The sequence below is a fragment of the Coenobita brevimanus genome, chromosome 31, assembly GCF_032717465.1.
Source record: "Coenobita brevimanus isolate Jiangsu-jjx chromosome 31, ASM3271746v2, whole genome shotgun sequence".
Lineage (NCBI taxonomy): Eukaryota > Metazoa > Arthropoda > Malacostraca > Decapoda > Coenobitidae > Coenobita > Coenobita brevimanus.
The window spans coordinates 540,001-562,222 of NC_136984.1; the positions used below are offsets into that span (position 1 = coordinate 540,001).

At 45.0% G+C, this 22,222-nt stretch overlaps 2 protein-coding genes across 2 annotated transcripts in view; both read left to right on the top strand.

Moving 5' to 3' along the window:
* Acsl (Acyl-CoA synthetase long-chain) overlaps window positions 1–17,412 on the top strand; it is a 19,552-nt gene extending 2,140 nt beyond the window's left edge. Inside the window, exons 2-12 of the mRNA XM_080269098.1 lie at window positions 673–885; window positions 2,756–2,995; window positions 4,113–4,305; window positions 4,936–5,130; window positions 6,388–6,524; window positions 7,585–7,724; window positions 9,299–9,425; window positions 9,815–9,986; window positions 12,397–12,534; window positions 14,716–14,991; window positions 17,191–17,412. Of these exons, the coding sequence (XP_080125224.1) occupies window positions 673–885; window positions 2,756–2,995; window positions 4,113–4,305; window positions 4,936–5,130; window positions 6,388–6,524; window positions 7,585–7,724; window positions 9,299–9,425; window positions 9,815–9,986; window positions 12,397–12,534; window positions 14,716–14,991; window positions 17,191–17,345 (1,986 nt within the window). The 3' untranslated portion in view covers window positions 17,346–17,412. The remainder of the gene's footprint in view (window positions 1–672; window positions 886–2,755; window positions 2,996–4,112; window positions 4,306–4,935; window positions 5,131–6,387; window positions 6,525–7,584; window positions 7,725–9,298; window positions 9,426–9,814; window positions 9,987–12,396; window positions 12,535–14,715; window positions 14,992–17,190) is intronic.
* Window positions 1–22,222, top strand: part of LOC145395491 (ADP-ribosylation factor-like protein 2) — a 176,805-nt gene that overhangs the window by 57,861 nt on the left and 96,722 nt on the right. The window lies entirely within an intron of this gene.

The window sequence follows — 22,222 nt, forward strand, 5'->3', positions numbered from 1 at the left end:
CCACAACACAGACCTGCTAATTGGCAAAATGATAATAATAATAATAATAATCTATCTGTCTGTCTATTCCCAGACGCCATAATCCCGTAAGGGGTGGCCATTTGACTCTGAGTTAGTTGTTTTACAGGGAGGGGCACTAACCCTCCACCAACCCACTTGTTGACACATAGGGAGCACGTATGGTTTGGTTATATGGTTACCACCCAGCATTGTAAATGGTTTCCTGGCTTACAGGAAACCATATGGCTTATCACTCAATGTAAAGCCACCTGAAAAGGAAAGAAAAGGAATAAGAAGTGACAGGAAAGATGGGAGATATAGGAAGAGAGGAGGACAGGCACAGAAAAAGAATGATAAAGGCTAAGGAAGAAGTTGGCAGCACTACATCAAGTGAGTGGATGATGGTAATAATAATAATAATGATGATGATGATTTTTACACATCTGGCCGAGCAAGTAACAGTGAGTGAAGGCATCTGCCACCACAACACAGACTCACCGCACCCTTTCCAGCTAAATGGTGAAATGATGATAATAATAATAATAATAATAATAATGATGATTTTTACACATCAGGTGGAACAGGTGGCAGTGAGTGAGAGCGCCTGCTTATTGGCGAAATTATGATGATAATAATAATAATAATAATAATAATGATTTTTTTTTATATCAGGCGGAACAGGTAGCAGTGAGTGAGGGCATCTGCTACCACAACGTAGACCCACCAAACGCCTTCCAGTTGGAGATCCGAAGTGCCGACATCAAGACAGTGGAGGAGGCACTCTCGTTCGCCTGCCGCAAACACAGCTCCAAGAGGGCCCTGGGCACACGACGGATCATCAGGGAGAGCGAGGAGCTGCAGAAGAGTGGCAAAGTGTTCAAGAAGGTGAGTGGGGAGCATAGGAGGGTAGTAAAGGAGTGAGTGGGGAGGTTAGATTAATAAAAAATTGAATGGGGAGGTTAGAAGACTAGTAAAAGGTGAGTGGGGAGGTTAAGAGTGTAGTAAGATGAGTGGTGAGGATAGGAGACTAGTAAAACGTTGGGTGGGGAAGTTAGGAGTCTAGTAAAGGAGTGAGTGGGGAAGTTAGGAGTGTAGTAAAAGGTGAGTGGGGAGGTTAGATGACTAGTAATAAGGTGAGTGGGGAGGTTAGGAGACTAGTAAAAGGTGAGTGGGGAGGTTAGGAGACTAGTAAAAGGTGAGTGGGGAGGTTAGGAGTGTAGTTAAGGAGGGAGTGGGGAGGGTAGGAGTGTAGTATAAAGATGTCCACTCTATAGTCGCAGCGCACGACTCTGAGGTTGTCATTATCGTACCCTGGCAACCTACCATTCAAAAGTGCGTCCGATTTGTATCATACTATACACGAATCATATTATGTTGCACAAATATATTATACATGAATATTATTATCTATCTATCTATCTATCTATTGCCAGACGCCTCAGTCCCGTTCGGGGTGGCCACAAACAAATTGCCTCCACGTCGCCCTGTCCCCCGCCATTTCACTGCCCTGCTCCCAACTCACACCCTCCTCTTTCATATACCTCTCCACCCCATCCCTCCATCTCATCTTCAGCCTCCCCCTCCCTCTCCCCCCTTCCACCTCACTCACATACACTCTCTTCATCAGTCTTTCACCCTCCATCCTCTCCACATGGCCATACCACCTCAGTGTATTATTGTACACGAACATATTACACACGAATCACTTGCATCTTATACACAAAATCAGACGCTCTTTTGAAAGGTACGTTGCCAGGGCACGATGATAAAAACCTCAGAATCGCACGCTGTGACTATAGTGTGGACATCACAGGCCTCAGCAACACGATTTAAGCAGCGTGAAGTGCAACAGAGTGCGTGGCGTGACCCCTAGTGTGATCGGGGCGTTAGACATGGGCTGCCTGAGGGTAGCCAATACGCTCCTCATGGGGCAACGTAGGATTGGATGATGGATGGATGGATATGAGGATAGCCAATACGCTTCTCATGGGGCAACGTAGGATTGGATGATGGATGGATGGATGGATATAAGGATAGCCAATGGAAGAATGTGGGAATGTTGGGGGGGAGGAAGAAGAAGTTACCATAGAAAGCCATGAACCCCTCCACTATCATGAAGAGCTTTACTATATTCTTAACACTTTTATCCACCATAGATGAGAGCTAGAATATTCAGTTTAGCCTGTGAGTTGGGGGGAGGGCAGTCAAACGGTGGGAGACAGAGTGACTTGGAGGCGTTTTTTTTTTTAGTCAAATGGTGGGTGACAGAGCGACTTGGAGGCGTTTTGTCTGCGGCCACCCTTTGCGGGATTAGGGTGTCGGGCTATAGATAGATAGATAGATTGCAACCCCTCCTCTGTGTACCTTATGACAAAATATACCTTTCAGTATAATGGGATTCTTACTTACCTGCCTGTACTGTGTTATATCCTCCAACTACCATTCTTTTCTCAGTAGTATGAGCTGGATGAGTAGTATTTTCTCAGCTCCAATTTTTTCAGTAGTATGTCCTCAACTTCCATTCTTTTTTCCTTAGTATGAGCTGGGTAGTGTCCCCCACCCTCCATTCTTTCTTCCACAGTATGAATGGAGTAGTATGTCGTTCATCATCCATTCTTTCCTCAATAGTATGACCAGGGTGAGTGGTATGTCTCCCAACTTCCATTCTTTCAGTAGTATGTCCTCAACTTCCATTCTTTTTTCCACAGTATGAGCAGAGTAGTATTTGCCCCATCCTCCATTCTTTCGTCCACAGTATGAGTTGGGCGAGTACTCGTGGCTGACGTACACAGAGGTGGACAAGATGGCTGAGGACTTCGGCCGAGGGCTTCGCTGTGTGGGTCACAAGCCTAAGGAAAACATCGTGATATTTGCCGAGACCAGGATGGAGTGGTTGGTGGCGGCCATGGGGTGTTTCAAGCAGAGTATACCCTTGTGTACGCTGTATGCCACACTAGGCGATGATGCCATAGTACACGGCATCAATGAAACAGAGGTGAGTGGTAGGTGTGGTGGAAACAGAGGTGAGCAGTAGGTGTAGTTGAAACAGAGGTGAGCAGTAGGTGTAGTTGAAACAGAGGTGAGCAGTAGGTGTAGTTGAAACAGAGGTGAGCAGTAGGTGTAGTTGAAACAGAGGTGAGCAGTAGGTGTAGTTGAAACAGGTGGCTCCGTTTAAGTGGGTCAACTTGTGGATAGTTTCAATTGTCAGTTTGTTTCTTGCTCTTTGGATGGGAAAATAGGCCTGGATGATGATGATGATGAGGAGGAGGAGGAGGAAGATAAAGGGTGGGAGTGTAGGCCTGGATGATGATGAGGAGGAGGAAGAGGAGAAGAAGGAGGAAGAGGGGAATAAAGGATGGTATGGATGATGATGATGAGGATGAGGAGGAGGAGAAGGATGGTATGGATGATGATGATGATGATGATTGATATTGATAAAGGGGTAACGTAAGTGTCCATCTCTTGTTACTAAAATATTTATCAACATACTGTGCGTGTCTTTTGCATCACAATATCTTTTACTCTCCACAGGTATAGCATGGTATAACATCACCTAATCTTTCACACTCTCTTTCACTTTCCACATCTTTCATTCATCATTCATCATCCAATCCTGTGTTGCCCCTTGAGAAGCATAGGAGGCCGGGGCTAGGCAAGTTGGTCCTGACATTTAAGATGAGAGTGACCAGCCTCACTCATCCCTGAGTGGCATTACGTGAACAGTAACCCCCAACCACCGCTTGGATATAAACCTTCACCGGCTCAATCCGATTGGAGCGCAATAGTTACCCACTAAACCACCGGGGGCCAAAATTTGGTTATATGGTTACCACCCAGTGTACAGGAAACCATTTGACCTGTCACTTAAGTGTAGAGTCACCCGTAGACAGAAGGAAGAGGAAAGAATGAAGGAAAGACAGAAGAGGGAGTGTAAAGTCACCCATAGGCAGAAGGACAAGGAAAGAATGAAGGAAATAAAGACAGAAGAGGATGGAAGGAAAGAAGGGTGGAGGAGAGGAAAAGGCAGATACCCAAGAGCAGCACTACATTGAGTGAGTGGATGGTGAGCACCCCCAGCTTTCACTCTCCACAATCTCTTTCCCTCCCCACAGGTCAGGCACGTCATAACATCACACGAGCTGCTGCCCAAGTTCAAAACCCTGCTAGCCAAATGCCCCAACGTCACCCACATCACCTACCTCCCTGACCAGCTCCAGCGCACAGACCTCTCAGGGTACAAGTCAGGCATCGTCTTCAACTCCTTCAATGAGATCGTGGCCAAGGGAGGGAAGAGCGATTTTACAAGTAAGTTTGGTGTGACTGAGAAAGGAAACAGTAACGCTTGGTACGTGTGTAGTAGTAGTAGAAGTAATAGTAGTTTTAATAGTAGTAGAAGTAGTAGTAGTTTTAATAGTAGTAGAAGTAGTAGTAGGATACAAGTCGGGCATCGTCTTCAACTCCTTCAGTGAGATCGTGGCTCAGGGAGGGAAGAGCGATTTCACAAGTAAGTTTGCCGTGACTGGTTAATGAAGATAGTAACTGGTACAGGTTTAGTAGTAGTACAGTAGTAATAGTAATGGTAGTACTGTAGTAGGAACAGTAGTAGTAGTAGTAGTAGTAGTAGTAGTAATAGTAGCAGCAGCAGTACCAAATAGTAGTAGTAGTAGTAGTAGGGAGGATTTATTGTACCTGCTCCCAGCTGACACCCCCCTCTCTCATATACCTCTCACTTCATCCCTCCATCTCATCCTTGGCCTCCCCCTCCCTCCCTCTCCATTTTATTTATTTCCTGTAGGGTAGGAGGTCATATAGTGTGTCCTACATCCACCTTATTCTTTGAGAGAGAGAAAGGGAGAGAGAGAGAGAGAGAGAAAGAGAAAGTGTGGTTAGTCAAATAGCTTGTCCTTCATCCAGTTCATTTTTCTTGCCACGCAGACACTCCACCAACGGAAAACGACACAGCCATCATCATGTACACCTCAGGGTCGACAGGGGCACCCAAGGGCGTGGTCATGTCGCACTGCAACCTGGTCAACTCCATGGTGGGGTATGCCGTGGGACTCAACATGAAGCAGGATGACGTGTACCTGGCCTACCTCCCTCTGGCGCATGTGTTGGAGCTTATGGCAGGTGGGTTTTGTTCATATATACTCTCTATCTATCATTCTATCTATATCCAGACACCATAATCCCATAAGGGGTGGCTGTTTTACGGGGAGGGGCACTAACCCTCCGCCAACCCACTTGATGACACGTAGGGAACACGTATGGTTTGGTTATATGGTTACCACCCAGCATTGTAAATGGTTTCCTGGCTTACAGGAAACCATTAGGCTTGTCACTCAATGTAAAGCCACCTGAAAAGGAAAGAAGAGTAATAAAAAGTGACAGGAAAGATGGGAGAAATAGGAAGAGAGGAGGACAGACACAGAAAAAGAATGATAGTAGGCAGCACTACATCAAGTGAGTGGATGATGGTGAGAAATAGGAAGAGAGGAGGACAGACACAGAAAAAGAATGATAAAGGCTAAGGAAGAAGTAGGCAGCACTACATCAAGTGAGTGGATGATGGTGAGAAATAGGAAGAGAGGAGGACAGACACAGAAAAAGAATGATAAAGGCGAAGGAAGAAGTAGGCAGCACTACATCAAGTGAGTGGATGATGGTGAGAAATAGGAAGAGAGGAGGACAGACACAGAAAAAGAATGATAAAGGCTAAGGAAGAAGTAGGCAGCACTACATCAAGTGAGTGGATGATGGTGAGAAATAGGAAGAGAGGAGGACAGACACAGAAAAAGAATGATAAAGGCTAAGGAAGAAGTAGGCAGCACTACATCAAGTGAGTGGATGATGGTGAGAAATAGGAAGAGAGGAGGACAGACACAGAAAAAGAATGATAAAGGCTAAGGAAGAAGTAGGCAGCACTACATCAAGTGAGTGGATGATGGTGAGAAATAGGAAGAGAGGAGGACAGGCACAGACATTCTCTCTTTCCTTGATCTGAGTCTTATTTACCTCTCTCTGATGCAAAAAGAAATGATGTTGATGATGATGATTTTTCCGTAATAATCGTCAGTGATGTTAATGAACTTTGTGAGGAGAAGTGCATGATCAGGGATTTGGCACCCCATTTTAATATGGCAGCATCTGGATTGACTCTGTCGGATACGATTATGTGAAGCTACAGAACGTGGTGAATGTTTTTGGCGTGTCCGATAGAGCCAGGATTCCGGGGGCTTGAATGGTGAGTGAATGGAAGCGTGGCCCATTGGATTGGGCAATTTTGAGCTGTCTGGACATTGCTACTCTTCGCCCTGCCCTTGAGTGGGAAAGGAGGTCCAGATGATGATGATGATGATGTTAATGTTGATGTTCCTCTTCCACCAGAGTCGATGATGTTAATGTATGGAGTGCCAATGGGGTACTCAACGCCTCTCACCATGACAGACCGCTCCAGCAAGATCAAACGCGGCTGTAAAGGTGATTGCTCTGTACTGCAGCCCACCATGATGGCAGCTGTTCCTGTAAGTAGTGGGAGAATTATAGCGTAACACATTGAGGTGGTTTGGCCATGTAGAGAGGATGGAGAGTGAGAGACTGATGAGGAGAGTGTATGTGAGTGAGGTGGAAGGGGAGGCCAAGGATGAGATGGAGGGATGGAGTGGAGAGCGTTGTGGTGTGGATGTGGATGTGATAGGAAGCTTTAGGAGAAACACACTGAGGTGGTTTGGCCATGTGGAGAGAATAGAGAGTGAGAGACTGACAAGGAGGGTGTATGTGAGTGAGGTGGATGTGGAGTTACATGGAGAGACAGACTGACAAATGAGGAAGTGAAGGAGCGTTGTGGTGTGGATGTGGATGTGATGGGAAGCGTTAGGAGAAACACACTGAGGTGGTTTGGCCATGTGGAGAGAATGGAGAGTGAGAGACTGACAAGGAGGGTGTATGTGAGTGAGGTGGAGGGGGAGAGAGGAAGGGGAGGCCAAGGATGAGATGGAGGGATAGAGTGGAGAGCATTGTGGTGTGGATGTGGATGTGGTAGAAAGCATTAGGAGAAACACATTGAGGTGGTTTGGCCATGTGGAGAGGATGGAGAGTGAGAGACTGATGAGGAGAGTGTGTGTGAGTGAGGTGGATGTGGAATTACATGGAGAGAGACTGACAAATGAGGAAGTGAAGGAGCGTTGTGGTGTGGATGTGGATGTGATGGGAAGCGTTAGGAGAAACACATTGAGGTGGTTTGGCCATGTGGAGAGGATGGAGAGTGAGAGACTGACGAGGAGAGTGTACAGTATGTGAGTGAGGCGGATGGGGAGGCTGAGGATGAGATGGTGGGATGGAGTGGAGAGGTATATGAGAGAGGGGGGCGTGAGTTGGGAGCAGGGCAGTGAAATGGCGGGGGACAGGGCGACGTGGAGGCAATTTGATTGTGGCCACCCCAAACGGGATTGAGGCGTCTGACAAGAGATAGATAGATAGATTATTATTATTGCGTGCCCTAGGGTGGGAAAGGAGGTCAGGATGATGATGATGATGATGTGTTTAAAAGTACATATTCAGGTGTATCTCTTTCCCCATCGTCAGCTGATCCTGGACCGCATCTACAAAGGGATCTTGGACAAGGTGGTGTCGCAGGGGCCTTGGCTGACTAAACTGTTTGAGTATGGGCTGCAGTACAGGAAGATGTGGATGAAGAGAGGATGGGATACTCCAATATGTAACTGGTGAGGTTTAGAGACTAACTAGGAGAGTATATTTCCAGGACAGACCGTGTGGAGAGAATAGAGAGTGAGAGACTGACATGGAGCGTGTATTTTGAGTATGGGCTGCAGTACAAGATGTGGATGAAGAGAGGATGGGACACTCCAATATGTAACTGGTGAGGTTTAGAGACTAACTAGGAGAGTATATTGCCAGGACAGACCGTGTGGAGAGAATAGAGAGTGAGAGACTGACATGGAGCGTGTATTTTGAGTATGGGCTGCAGTACAAGAAGATGTGGATGAAGAGAGGATGGGATACTCCAATATGTAACTGGTGAGGTTTAGAGACTAACTAGGAGAGTATATTGCCAGGACAGACCGTGTGGAGAGAATAGAGAGTGAGAGACTGACATGGAGTGTGTATTTTGAGTATGGGCTGCAGTACAAGAAGATGTGGATGAAGAGAGGATGGGACACTCTAATATGTAACTGGTGAGTTTTAGAGACTAACTAGGAGAGATAGACCATGTGGAGAGAATGGAGAGAGACTGGCTAGGAGAGAGTATTGCCAGGAGAGAGAATGGAGAGTGAGAGACTGACAAGGAGAGTGTATTTTGAGTATGGGCTGCAGTACAAGAAGATGTGGATGAAGAGAGGATGGGACACACCAATATGTAACTGGTGAGATTTAGAGACTAACTAGGAGAGATAGACCATGTGGAGAGAATGGAGAGTGAGAGACTGACAAGGAGAGTGTATTGCCAGGACAGAGAATGGAGAATGAGAGACTGGCTAGGAGAGTATTGTCAGACCAGACGATGTAAAGAGAATGGTGAATGAGAGACTTGCGTTGTCCCAGATTTTCGTCCCGTAGCAACTTATTTCACATAGCTCGGTGGCAGGAAAAGACAACGCTACGGCTCTACATCCTTTCCACAGCACTTCTTCATGACTAGCAGTGTATTTTAGTGTCTTGTTACTGAGCATTCAAAGTGGAGAGATGGCAGTTTTAGGCCAGGTTAGTGTGAAGAGAGTATAGTCGCTTCCATCTCTTTCTCCTCCCTCCTCCTCTTCCCCTCCCCCTCCCCCTACCTCTACCCCTACCCTTACCCCTCCCTTTGCCCTCCCCCTCTCCCATCCCAATCCCCATTCCCATACTTCTCCCCCTTCCCCTCCCCCTCCTTCTTCACCCTCTCCCTCCCTTTTTCCTCTCCAATCCTAACTCCTATTCCTCTCCCCCTCCCCCAAAACACACACACACACACACACACACACACACACACACAGTAAAAAGAGTGTAGCACTTCCATCCCCCCCATCTCCTCCTCCTCTTCTCCATCCCCCTCCCCCTCTTCCTCCTCCTTCCCCCTCCCCTTCCTTTCCCCTTCCCCTTCCCCTTTCCATTCCTCTCCCCCTCCCCTTCCCCCTAACCCACACACAGTAATAAGAGTATAGCACTTCCATCTCCCCTTCCTCCTCCCCATCCCCCTCTCCCTCTTCCTCCCTCTTCCCCCTCCCCTCCTCACCCCTCCCCCTCCCCCAACACACACAGTACCCGCCTACCATCGTACATTAACCTGTCATCCACACTGCAGGTTCGTCTTCCGTAAGATACGAGCTTTGTTGGGAGGGCGGCTGAGGTTCATGGCCGTTGGTGGTGCTCCTCTCTCAGCCGACACCCATGACTTCATCCGCGTCAGCCTTGGCGTCCCAGTCCTTCAGGTACGACAGACAAGGAAGCTCCCAAACACCTTTTTCTAAGTGATTTGTTTTACACCTTACTGTCTTCTTGTATTTCATCTGTGGTTCAGGGTAAGTATTCCAGTTCTGCAGGTACGACAGACAAGGAAGCTTCCAAACACCTTTTTCTGAGTGATTTGTTTTACACCTTACTGTCCTCTTCTGTGTTTGTCACCTTAGGCATCCCAGTCCTACAGGTACGACAGACAAGGAAGCTCCCAAACACCTTTTTCTAAGTGATTTGTTTTACACCTTACTGTCCTCTTCTATGTTCATCCGACAAACATCACCCTTTTTGTGATGATGATGGTGATGGCAGCCAAAACAGATTCCTTACACATCCCACACACATCCCCCTTATTCCTCCCCAGGGGTATGGTTTGACGGAGACCTGTGGATGCGCGACGCTAATGGACCAACACGACCTTTCGACGGGACGCGTTGGTGCGCCGCTGCAGGTGTGCGATATCAGGCTGGTCAACTGGGAGGAAGGCAACTACCGCATCACCGACAAACCCAGGCCACGAGGAGAGATTATGATTGGTGAGTGGGGCGTGGACGGGTGATTGAGTCTTTGAAGGGAGATTATAAGTGGTGATTGAGTCTTTGAAGGGTAATTATAAGTGGTGAGTGGGGCATTGAAGGGAGATTGTGAGTGGTGAGGGAGGCTTTGAAGGGAGATTATAGGTGGTGAATGGGGCTCTGAAGGGAGGTTTAGACTTTGAAGGGAGATTGTGAGTGGTGAGGGAGGCTTTGAAGGGTGATTATAAGTGGTGAGTGGGGCATTGAAGGGAGATTGTGAGTGGTGAGGGAGGCTTTGCAGGGAGATTATAAGTGGTGAATGGGGCTCTGAAGGGAGGTTTAGACTTTGAAGGGAGATTATGAGTGGTGAGGGAGGCTTTGAAGGGTGATTATAAGTGGTGAGGGAGGCTTTGAAGGGAGATTATGAGTGGTGAGGGAGGCTTTGAAGGGAGATTATAAGTGGTGAGGGAGGCTTTGAAGGATGATTGTGAGTGGTGGGGGAGGCTTTGAAGGGAGATTATAGGTGGTGAATGGGGTGTTGAAGGGAGATTGAGGCTTTGAAGGGAGATTATGAGTGGTGAGGGAGGCTTTGAAGGGTGATTATAAGTGGTGAGTGGGGCATTGAAGGGAGATTGTGAGTGGTGAGGGAGGCTTTGCAGGGAGATTATAAGTGGTGAATGGGGCTCTGAAGGGAGGTTTAGACTTTGAAGGGAGATTGTGAGTGGTGAGGGAGGCTTTGAAGGGAGATTATGAGTGGTGAGTGAGGCTTAGAAGGGAGGTTATGAGTGGTGAGTGGGGCTTTGAAGGGAGGTTATGAGTGGTGAGGGAGGCTTTGAAGGGAGGTGTAGACTTCAAAGGGAGATTATGATTGGTGAGTGGGGAGGTGCGTTCAGTATTTCTGGTGCCACTTTCTTTATCGCCATGCATTCAGTATTTCAGGCTGACGAAGAGAGTGTGTGTGAGTGAGGTGGAGGGGGGAGGGGGAGGCCAAGGATGAGATGGAGGGATGGGGTGGAGAGGTATATGAGAGAGTGGGAGGGGGGGTGAGTTGGGAGCAGGGCAGTGAAATGGCGGGGGACAGGGCGACGTGGAGGTGATTTGTTTGTGGCCACCCCGAACGGGATTGAGGCCTCTGGCAATAAATAGATAGATAGATCAGGCTTACACATGACGCTACACAAAGATGGGGAGAGAGAGAGGGGGGGGGGAGAGAGAGTTTTTTTCCTCCCCTCACCAGATGATGCCCTGGAGTTGTATCTTCAAGTTTATAATAAAGAAAAACTAAAATTATTATTATTATTATTATTATTATTATTTTATTAATTTTTTTTTGCACCACGGGATAGGATAGAAAAAGTTAACTGCACAATCCAGGAGTTAAACGCCTGTATTCTGGTTTAGTAAGGAGGCTCCCTAACACCTCTTTCTTACAGACTTATTTTGGGTGCAGCAGGTGACATCATTTTATGTGTTATTTATATGTTTATGTGAAGCTACTGAACGTGGTGAATGTTTTTGGCGTATCAGATAGAGCCAGGATTCCAGGGGCTTGAATGGTGAGCAAATGGAAGCCTGGCCCATTGGATTGGGCAAATTTGGGCTGTCTGGACATTGCTACTCCTCACCCTGCCCTAGGGTGGGAAAGGAGGTCCAGATGATGATGATGATGACGATGATGATGATGATGATATAGGATGTTTATTGAAATGTTGTGCCTGTGGGTGACTTTACACTCCCTCTTCTGTCTTTCTTTCCTTCATTCTTTCCTCTTCCTTCTGCCTGTGGGTGACTTTACACTCCCTCTTCTGTCTTTCTTTCCTTCATTCTTTCCTGTTCCTTCTGCCTGTGGGTGACTTTACACTCCCTCTTCTGTCTTTCTTTCCTTCATTCTTTCCTCTTCCTTCTGCCTGTGGGTGACTTTACACTCCCTCTTCTGTCTTTCTTTCCTTCATTCTTTCCTCGTCCTTCTGCCTGTGGGTGACTTTACACTCCCTCTTCTGTCTTTCTTTCCTTTATTCTTTCCTCTTCCTTCTGCCTGTGGGTGACTTTACACTCCCTCTTCTGTCTTTCTTTCCTTCATTCTTTCCTCTTCCTTCTGCCTGTGGGTGACTTTACACTCCCTCTTCTGTCTTTCTTTCCTTCATTCTTTCCTCTTCCTTCTGCCTGTGGGTGACTTTACACTCCCTCATCTGTCTTTCTTTCCTTCATTCTTTCCTCTTCCTTCTGCCTGTGGGTGACTTTACACTCCCTCTTCTGTCTTTCTTTCCTTCATTCTTTCCTCATCCTTCAGCCTATGAGTGACTTTACACTCCCTCTTCTGTCTTTCTTTCCTTCATTCATGGGGCAGTGTAGGATTGGATGGTGAATGAATGAATGAATATAGGATTATTAGGGAAATATGCAAGATGACTGAAACTTTCCTTACTTCCAGGTGGCACCAACATCGCCACAGGGTACTACAAGAACCCAGAGAAGACCAGAGAGGACTTCTGTGACGAGGACGGCCAGAGGTGGTTCAGGACGGGTGATGTGGGCGAGGTTGATGAGGACGGTTCACTGAAGATTATTGGTGAGTGGCCGGGGAGTGGTGTGAGAGAGAGAGGGGAGATTCTGATGAGGATGGTGCATATAAGATTGTGGTGATTGGTGAGAGTGTGTGTGTGATTGGTGAGAGTGTGTGTGTGATTGGTAAGAGTGTGTGTGGGATTGGTAAGAGTGTGTGTGATTGGTAAGAGTGTGTGTGGGATTGTTGAGAGTGTGTGTGGGATTGTTGAGTGTGTGTGTGGGATTGGTAAGAGTGTGTGTGTGATTGTTGAGAGTGTGTGTGGGATTGGTAAGAGTGTGTGTGTGATTGGTAAGAGTGTGTGCATGCAGGAAGATTGAAGATAACTACAGTGTGCATTAGAATACAGACACCCACATTATTTCATTCATAATACAGTAATACCTCGATCTACAGTACCCCTGGATGCAATACCCCGGCTTAACGATGGGGGGTAGAAACACCACCATACCCCACCTAACGATGACCAAACCCTGCTTAATGATGGGTTCTGATTTTTTTACTGATTCTGATGACATTGTAGACTAAAATTGTGTGTTTAGGTTGATTTATAAACTGTTTTTAGACTTAGATTAATGTGTTTTAGCCATAGGTGGGGTGAACATTGTGTTTAGGTTGATTTATAAACTGTTTTTAGACTTAGATTAATGTGTTTTAGCCATAGGTGGGGTGAACATTGTGTTTAGGTTGATTTATAAACTGTTTTTAGACTTAGATTAATGTGTTTTAGCCATAGGTGGGGTGAACATTGTGTTTAGGTTGATTTATAAACTGTTTTTAGACTTAGATTAATGTGTTTTAGCCATAGGTGGGGTGAACATTGTGTTTAGGTTGATTTATAAACTGTTTTTAGACTTAGATTAATGTGTTTTAGCCATAGGTGGGGTGAACATTGTGTTTAGGTTGATTTATAAACTGTTTTTAGACTTAGATTAATGTGTTTTAGCCATAGGTGGGGTGAACATTGTGTTTAGGTTGATTTATAAACTGTTTTTAGACTTAGATTAATGTGTTTTAGCCATAGGTGGGGTGAACATTGTGTATAGGTTGATTTATAAACTGTTTTTAGACTTAGATTAATGTGTTTTAGCCATAGGTGGGGTGAACATTGTGTTTAGGTTGATTTATAAACTGTTTTTAGACTTAGATTAATGTGTTTTAGCCATAGGTGGGGTGAACATTGTGTTTAGGTTGATTTATAAACTGTTTTTAGACTTAGATTAATGTGTTTTAGCCATAGGTGGGGTGAACATTGTGTATAGGTTGATTTATAAACTGTTTTTAGACTTAGATTAATGTGTTTTAGCCATAGGTGGGGTGAACATTGTGTTTAGGTTGATTTATAAACTGTTTTTAGACTTAGATTAATGTGTTTTAGCCATAGGTGGGGTGAACATTGTGTTTAGGTTGATTTATAAACTGTTTTTAGACTTAGATTAATGTGTTTTAGTCATAGGTGGGGTGAACATTGTGTTTAGGTTGATTTATAAACTGTTTTTAGACTTAGATTAATGTGTTTTAGCCATAGGTGGGGTGAACATTGTGTTTAGGTTGATTTATAAACTGTTTTTAGACTTAGATTAATGTGTTTTAGCCATAGGTGGGGTGAACAGTCATTCAGGGGTACAGTTTACTAAGCTTGTTTTTATCCAGACTTATATTTGAGGATTTTCAAATTATATTTGTTGGTTTTAGTGAGTTATTTACAGGTGTTAGGCTTAGGTTAGCTTCCTTGACAACTGTTAGGCCATTTAGATTGGCTTTACACTTGTTTTTGGACTCATTTGGATGGGTTTGGACTTGGCTGGGGGGAAACCCAAGGCTGGTAAATTCTTCGCATTGCTTCACATGTTAAAATACCCCGATATACAATACCCCGCCTAACGATGGGGTTTTACCTAACCAGTTGCATCGTTAAACCAGGGTATGCCTGTACTGTATAATAAAGTCTACTAAATTATACATATCTATCTATCTATCTATTGCCAGACACCTTAATCCCGTAAGGGGTGGCCACAAACAAATCGCCTCCATGTCGCCCTGTCCCCCACCATTTCACTGCCCTGCTCCCAGCTCACACACCCTTCTCTCATATACCTCTCCACTCCATCCCTCCATCTCATCCTTGGCCTCCCCCTCGATCTGCAAACTACACATTATTCGCCATCAATCTCTCTCAATTCCCAGATCGCAAGAAGGACCTGGTGAAGCTGCAGTTCGGGGAGTATGTATCGCTGGGGAAGGTAGAGGCGGCCATGAAAGTCAGTCCTGTCGTGGAGAACCTCTGCGTGTACGGCGACTCCTCGAAGAACAGCATCGTGGCCATCGTGAGCCCCGTTCAGAAGAACCTGGAGGAGCTGGCAAAGGACCTGGGGAAGAAGGATTTGAGGCGGGAGAAGCTGTGTCTGGATGATGAAGTGAATAATGCTATACTCAAGGAGCTGATCAGCACCGGCAAGAAAGGTGAGGTTGTAGAAGAGACAGGCAGGCAGACAGACAGATAGACACATAGATAGACACACACACACTGGCAGATAGATAGACAGAAAGTTACAAGAGGAGAGAAAGGGGCCTTGTAGGGGAATTAAGGAAGGAAGAAGCTGAGGTATGGAGGTGATAAGTTAATATGCTAGACTACAGGATTTATTGAGTACCAGGAAGAAAGGTGAGGTTGTAGGAGAGAGAGGCAGGCAGACAGAGACAGGCATGCTGAGAGAAACCTGTACTCTACACAGGAAAAATCATCCAAGAAATGACCAATATGCCAGTAATATCTTGGATGCATTCTCCTGTGTACAGTACAGGTTACTCTCTTCATTCTGCCGTCAGTGTTTGGGATAGATTAAAAGCATCTACTTGCCGGAGTGCCAGGGGGTTAACTCACCCTCTTCAGGCCCACAGTGGGGGCGGAGGGACATTGGCTGCAAGACTGTGACAATGGGAGTTAACTTTTACCTGGTCTTGGTGTAGTGGTGTGCTGCCTGGCTCACCTGAGAGTCCCTGGTTCTGTTCCCGGCCAATTGGTAATATCCTGGATGGAAAACAGGCATGCAGATGGACGGATGGACATAGACAGACAGACACACACACAGACACAGACAGATAGACAGACAAAGTAGTGAGAGGAAAGAACGGGGCCTCGTAGGGGAATTAAGAAAGGAAGAATGACTCTATCGGATACATTTATGTGAAGCTACAGAATGTGGTGAATGTTTTTGATGTATCAGATAGAGCCAGGATTCCGGGGGCTTGAATGGTGAGTGAATGGAAGCGTGGCCCACTGGACTGGGCAAATTTGAGCTGTCTGGACATTGCTACTCCTCACCCTGCCCTAGGATGGGAAAGGAGGTCCGGTTGATGATGATGTTGATGATGATAATTGAGGTATTGAGATGATGAAGGTAAAATTGCTAGACTAGAGGATGGGGGAAGAGATGGACTGTCAGGGGGGAAGAGATGGACTGTCAGGGGGGGAGAGATGGACTGTCAGGGGGGGAGAGATGGACTGTCAGGGGGGGGGAAAGATGGACTGTCAGGGGGGGAGAGATGGACTGTCAGGGGGGGAAGAGATGGACTGTCAGGGGGGAAGAGATGGACTGTCAGGGGGGGAGAGATGGACTGTCAGGGGGGGAGAGATGGACTGTCAGGGGGAAGAGATGGACTGTCAGGGGGGGGGAGAGATGGACTGTCAGGGGGGAAGAGATGGACTGTCAGGTGGGGAAGAGATGGACTGTCAGGGGGGAAGAGATGGACTGTCAGGGGGGGAAGAGATGGACTGTCAGGGGGGGAGAGATGGACTGTCAGGGGGGGAAGAGATGAACTGTCAGGTGGGGAAGAGATGGACTGTCAGGGGGGGAGAGATGGACTGTCAGGGGGGGGAAGAGATGGACTGTCAGGGGGGGAGAGAATATATGTATGTATGTAAACAGATTATAATGATGATGATGATGATGATGATGGTGACAGTGATGAGGATTGAGAATAATGATGATGACAGTGATGAGGATTGAGAATGGTGGTGATGATTACATTGATGTAGATTGAGAATAATGATGATGATGATGATGATGATGTCTTTCCTTACAAAATACCTTGAGTCACTTTTATCATCATCATCATCATCATCATCATCATCCGGACCTCCTTTCCCACCCTAGGGCAGGGTGAGGAGTAACAATGTCCAGACAGCCCAAATTTGCCCAATCCAATGGGCCACGCTTCCACTTACTCATCGTTCAAGCCCCCGGAATCCTGGCTCTATCAGATATGCCAAAAACATTCACCACGTTCTGTAGCTTCACATAAACGTATCCGATAGAGTCAATCCGGACGCTGCCATGTTAAAAAGGGGTGCCAAATCCCTGATCATGCACTTCTCCTCACAACATTCATCCAGCCAGCTCAATCTCTTGTCAGTTCCCTAGCCTCACTGACTTCCAAACCTCTCTTCCTCACACACTCATCCACCATATCCCTCCACCTTCTCCTTGGCCTACCTCGCCTCCTCCCTCCTTCAAATTCATCCAGCCAGCTCGATCTCTTGTCAGTTCCCTAGCCTCACTGACTTCCTCACACACTCATCCACCATATCCCTCCACCTTCTCCTTGGCCTACGTCTCAGTTTGTCACTTTCATCCTAACTTTAATTTTTCTCGTCCACAGCCAAATTGGAGAAATTTGAGCTGCCGGGGAAGGTGTACTTGACCTCCGAGCTGTGGACGCCAGACACTGGCCTGGTCACCGCTGCATTCAAACTCAAACGCAAGAGCATCCAGACCAAATACCAAGACGCCATCAACCGCATGTACGCATCGTAAACACAAGAAAGAATGCGTTTTCTTCTGACACCCAGTTACTTCCAAACATCATCGTAAAACCACCAGTTCCAGATCAAATACCAAGACGCCATCCATTGCCTGTACGCATCATAAACACAAGAAAGAATGCTTTTTTTTTCTGACACCCAACTACTGTACTTCCAAATGTCGTAAAACCAGCTGTTCCAGACTACACACGCGGACACCATAAGTTCCACGTATGCATCATAATCACATCGTAAACGCAAGAAAGACTGCGTTTCTTCCAACACCCAGCTATTTCCAGATATCATCATAAGTCCAGCTGTTCAGAGCCACATACCTGGATGCTGTGAGTCGAATCTACGCACATCGTAAGCGCAACAAAGAGCATATTTTTTCTCACACTTCCAGATATCATCGTAAATCCAGCTATTCCTAAGCAAATATCTGGACACCATCAATCACATCGTAAGCACAAAGTAAGCGCAGCAAAGAGTGTGTTTTTCCCGACGCTTGCCTGGACACCCAGTTTCAGTACTTCCTTATACTGTCATGTGCCTTGCCGTTCCTGACCAGATGTTAGCATGCCATGAACTGCAGATATACACAGCACATTGTAAATAACAGAGGCTGTTTCTCTAACAGTGGCCTCAGACACAGACTTCCAAATATAACCCCAGCTGCTCCAAACTGCGTACCCAGATGCCTTCAGCTGCATCTGCACATCATAAAAATATCATAAGCATAAGATACACTGTATTTTTCCTGTCAGTGACACACACACCCTCCCACGTAAATGATCAACTATCATATTCCACACTTCTTCATCAAAAAATAGTTCAAAAAGTTCCATGGATGAAAAATCTCTGGTACTGTGCATAATTGGCCTCTGGAAAGATAAAATCAACTGATTTGAAAGAAGTACTGTGAGACCAGTTGGATTCTTGTATCCCAGATTACGACAGATACTGCCATGTTGTTCATTGTCCACACCATCGTCTGTTGTGCGACGTTCATCAGGGAAAACTGCCTCAGCTGGAGCATTCAGTAGTGTGCTTGACAAATTGCCTCTCAGGCCACATTCATCTTCCTCAGCAGAATCTTCATCCATCAGTTCATCATTAGTCGGTTCACTATACATTGCAGCAGGTGTATTTTCTTCTATTATAGTCACAGTTTCTTCAGAACTCAAAGGTCTGGAATAAAAATTATAGTTATGGTTAGTAACACGCTAGAGAATGTCTATCTATCTATTGCCAGACACCACAATCCCACAAAGGGTGGCCATTTGACACTGAGTTAGTTGTTTTACAAGGAGGGGCACTAACCCTCCACCAACCCACTTGTTGACACGTAGGGAGCACGTATGGTTTGGTTACATGGTTACCACCCAGCGTTGTAAATAAATAATGTATATATGAAAAGCAGCTCCCTATTAGCCAAGCATGACATACATGGTACTCCAGGCAGAAGATGGTATATGTGGAAAAATAAAAATACAGGAATTGAATTTATCACATGTTAATAATCCTTTATGCACTTTTCAGCAGTATCAATCATAAAAACTGTGTATGTTTCAAAGAAAAATGTGATACTTGCTCAGCTATAAGAAGCCATTGTTTTGGGGAGGAGCTACTTTTTGGCACTACACCTGTGGGCAGACTGGCAGAGGTGGTTTGGACGTACAGAAATGGCAATGATTAGGTGGATGTGCAGTGCGTCCCTGCGTCCAAGGTCTGGGGGGGCTGGGTTCACGATGGAAGAGTTGAGAGGTAGGATGGGACTGGAGTTTATTGGTGTTGTGATGAGGAGAGGTAGATTGAGATGGTTTGGACATGTGGAGAGGATGGGGGATGATAATTGGGTGAGGAAGGTGAGAAGTGTTAATATTGGGGGTGGGGTTATGAGGGGTAGACCGAGAAAGACATGGGACGAGGTCATTAAGTGTGACCTCAGGGTTAAAGGACTGAACAGGGAGGCTGCAATGGATCGTGCAGCGTGGAGAGCCGCCATTAGGTGACCAAGGCCGACACATGCAAGCATGTTGGAGCCTTTAAAAACAAAACGAACCTTCACCACCCATGTCAATATATTCTCACAGGTTCTGTCTACACAACTGACAGTCCTGTTCAAACCTGGCACAACCTAAGGAGATGTGGTGTGCATAAGTTTTGTATACAAGTAGCGTGACATGTATGTTCATGAGAAGTCGTGATGAAGTGCTTTGGAAAGAATGTAGAGCCATAGCGTTGTCTTTCTGCCACTGAGGTACATGAAGTAAGCTGCAAAAGGACGAAAACCTGGGCCAAGTCAAGGTGAAAGGAGTATAGTCATGAAGAAGTGCTTTGGAAAGGAGGTAGAGCCATAGTATTGTCTCTCTGTCACTGAGATATATGTAGTAAACCGCAAAAGGATGAAAATCTAGGCCAAGTTAAGGTGAAAGGCGTATAGTCATGAAGAAGTGCTTTGGAAAGGATGTAGTACCATAGCATTGTCTTTTTCTGCCTCTTTGCTGTGTAAAATAAAGCCACCAAAGGATGAAAAGCTAGGCCGAGTTAAGGTGAAAGGAGTATTGTCCTGAAGAAATTCTTTGGAAAGGATGTAGAGCCATAGCATTGTCTTTTTCCGCCAACGACACGTGAAATAAGCTGCAAAATGGCGAAAATCTTTGTCTATACCCTTTTTACTCTAACTTGGCCTAAAATTGCCATCTCCCCACCATGAGCGTTGAGCTGTAACAAGCGATTAGCACTAGAATATGGCGCTAGTCATGAAGAAGTGCTGTGGAAAGGGTGGAGAGCCCTTTCCTCCCGCTGATCTACATGAAGTAAGCTGCAAAAGGACAAAATTCTGGGCCAAGTTATGGTGAAAAGAGTATAGGTGAATTAAGTGAACTGCCATAGACATCGGACATCCATTGGTTAAAAAAATGAATGTCCGTTTAATAGAACACAGTGGATTGCTATACATGTGTTTAATACCCTTTTTAAATCCATCCTGGCCTGAAATTACCTTCTCTCCATCATGATTCTGAGTTGTAATGGCAGACTTATCATTATTCTGTACTAGTCATGAAGAAGTGCAGTGATAAGGATGTCAGGCTGCAAAAAGGGTGAATTTCTGGGCCAAGTTAGTGTAAAATGGGTATAGTGTTCATATTTAGTACTAGAATATGCTGTTGTATTTATTTTCAAACGTGTAAATCCTGCCTCAAGGGGAACCATCTGATATAACGGATTGTTTTTGAATCTTCGGATTTGTTTTTTCCCCCAGTCTGTTATAGGGAGTGTACTGTATATTCAAATTCATTAGTTACCATAATATTCAAATCCAGTAGTTACCATAATATTCAGTAGTTACCATAATATTCAAAGTCAGTAGCTACCATAATATTCAGATTCAGTAGTTACCATAATATTCAGATCCAGTAGTTACCATAATATTCAGTAGTTACCATAATATTCACATTCAGTAGTTACCATAATTACCAGTGTAGTAATTATGCATAACAGTTGCAATAAGCACAAATATTAGCCATGTTGATAATTTAAAAGTACCACATGTTTAAAAAGAGAATCAGTTGGTGGTTTTAAATATACTGTACGATTCACTTGTTTATTCTCATTATTTTTTTAGCCATAATAGTGAGGTATAATTTTATCCTTTGTCAAAATGTGGTAGAATTTAAATGGTGCTAGAGCAGTTTTCTGAAATTATTGTGAGAAATATTGTAATGTATTGATTTTGAGCAGTTTTGAGCTGTGTTGTTGTTATGATGATGATGATGATGATGCTTACTATTATTATTAATTATTATTATTTATTCATTCATTCATTCATCATCTGTTGTTGTTATTATTATTATTATTATTCATTTATTCATTGTTTATTATTACTATTACTATAATGATGGTGATTATTATTATTACTGTTACTATAATGATGGTGATAATGATGATGATTATTACTATTATTATTATTATTATTTTTATTACTCCTCACCAGCCCTAAGGTGGGAAAGGAGGTCCAGATGATGATGATGATTACTGTTATTATTATTATTATTATTATTATTATTATTATTATTATGTATTATTATTATTACTATTATTATTATTATTATTATTATTATTATTATTATTACTGTCTTATTTATTATTATTATTATTATTTTAACAATGCAGTAACTCACAGTCCACCAATATAGTCAGGGATAGTACTAACCTCATCAGTTTTGGAACATCACTGTGCCTTCCCTCTCAACCACGTCCCCTCCAGTGTGAGCTTCTAAAAAAACACATCTATAGTCAGCCAGCATCAAGGTAGCCAAACATTACCTAGAAACAGCCACGTAATTCTTGGCCACATCCTTCCTACATTACCTAGAAACAGCCACGTAATTCTTGGCCACATCCTTCCTACATTACCTAGAAACAGCCACGTAATTCTAGGCGACATCCTTCCTAGTTCTTGCATTGCCTAGATATTTAAATTCAACTTTGAAAAAGTTAGGAAAAATATCTTCAGTCTTGTTCTATCTGTCTGTCTATCTATTGCCAGATGCCTTAATCCCATACGGGGTGGCCACAAACAAATTGCCTCCACGTCGCCCTGTCCCCCGCCATTTCACTGCCCTGCTCCCAACTCACACCTCCCTCTCTCATATACCTCTCCACCCCATCCCTCCATCTCATCCTTGGCCTCCCCCTCCCTCTCCCCCCTTCCACCTCACTCACATACACTCTCCTCGTCAGTCTCTCACTCTCCATCCTCTCCACATCGCCAATTTTATTCAATTTATAGTTCTTGTGTTTCTGTTGCAAGGAAGCTCCCCAACACCTCTTCTTTAGTGATTTATTTATGGGTGTGGACCAACTGCCTAGCCCCGGGCTCCT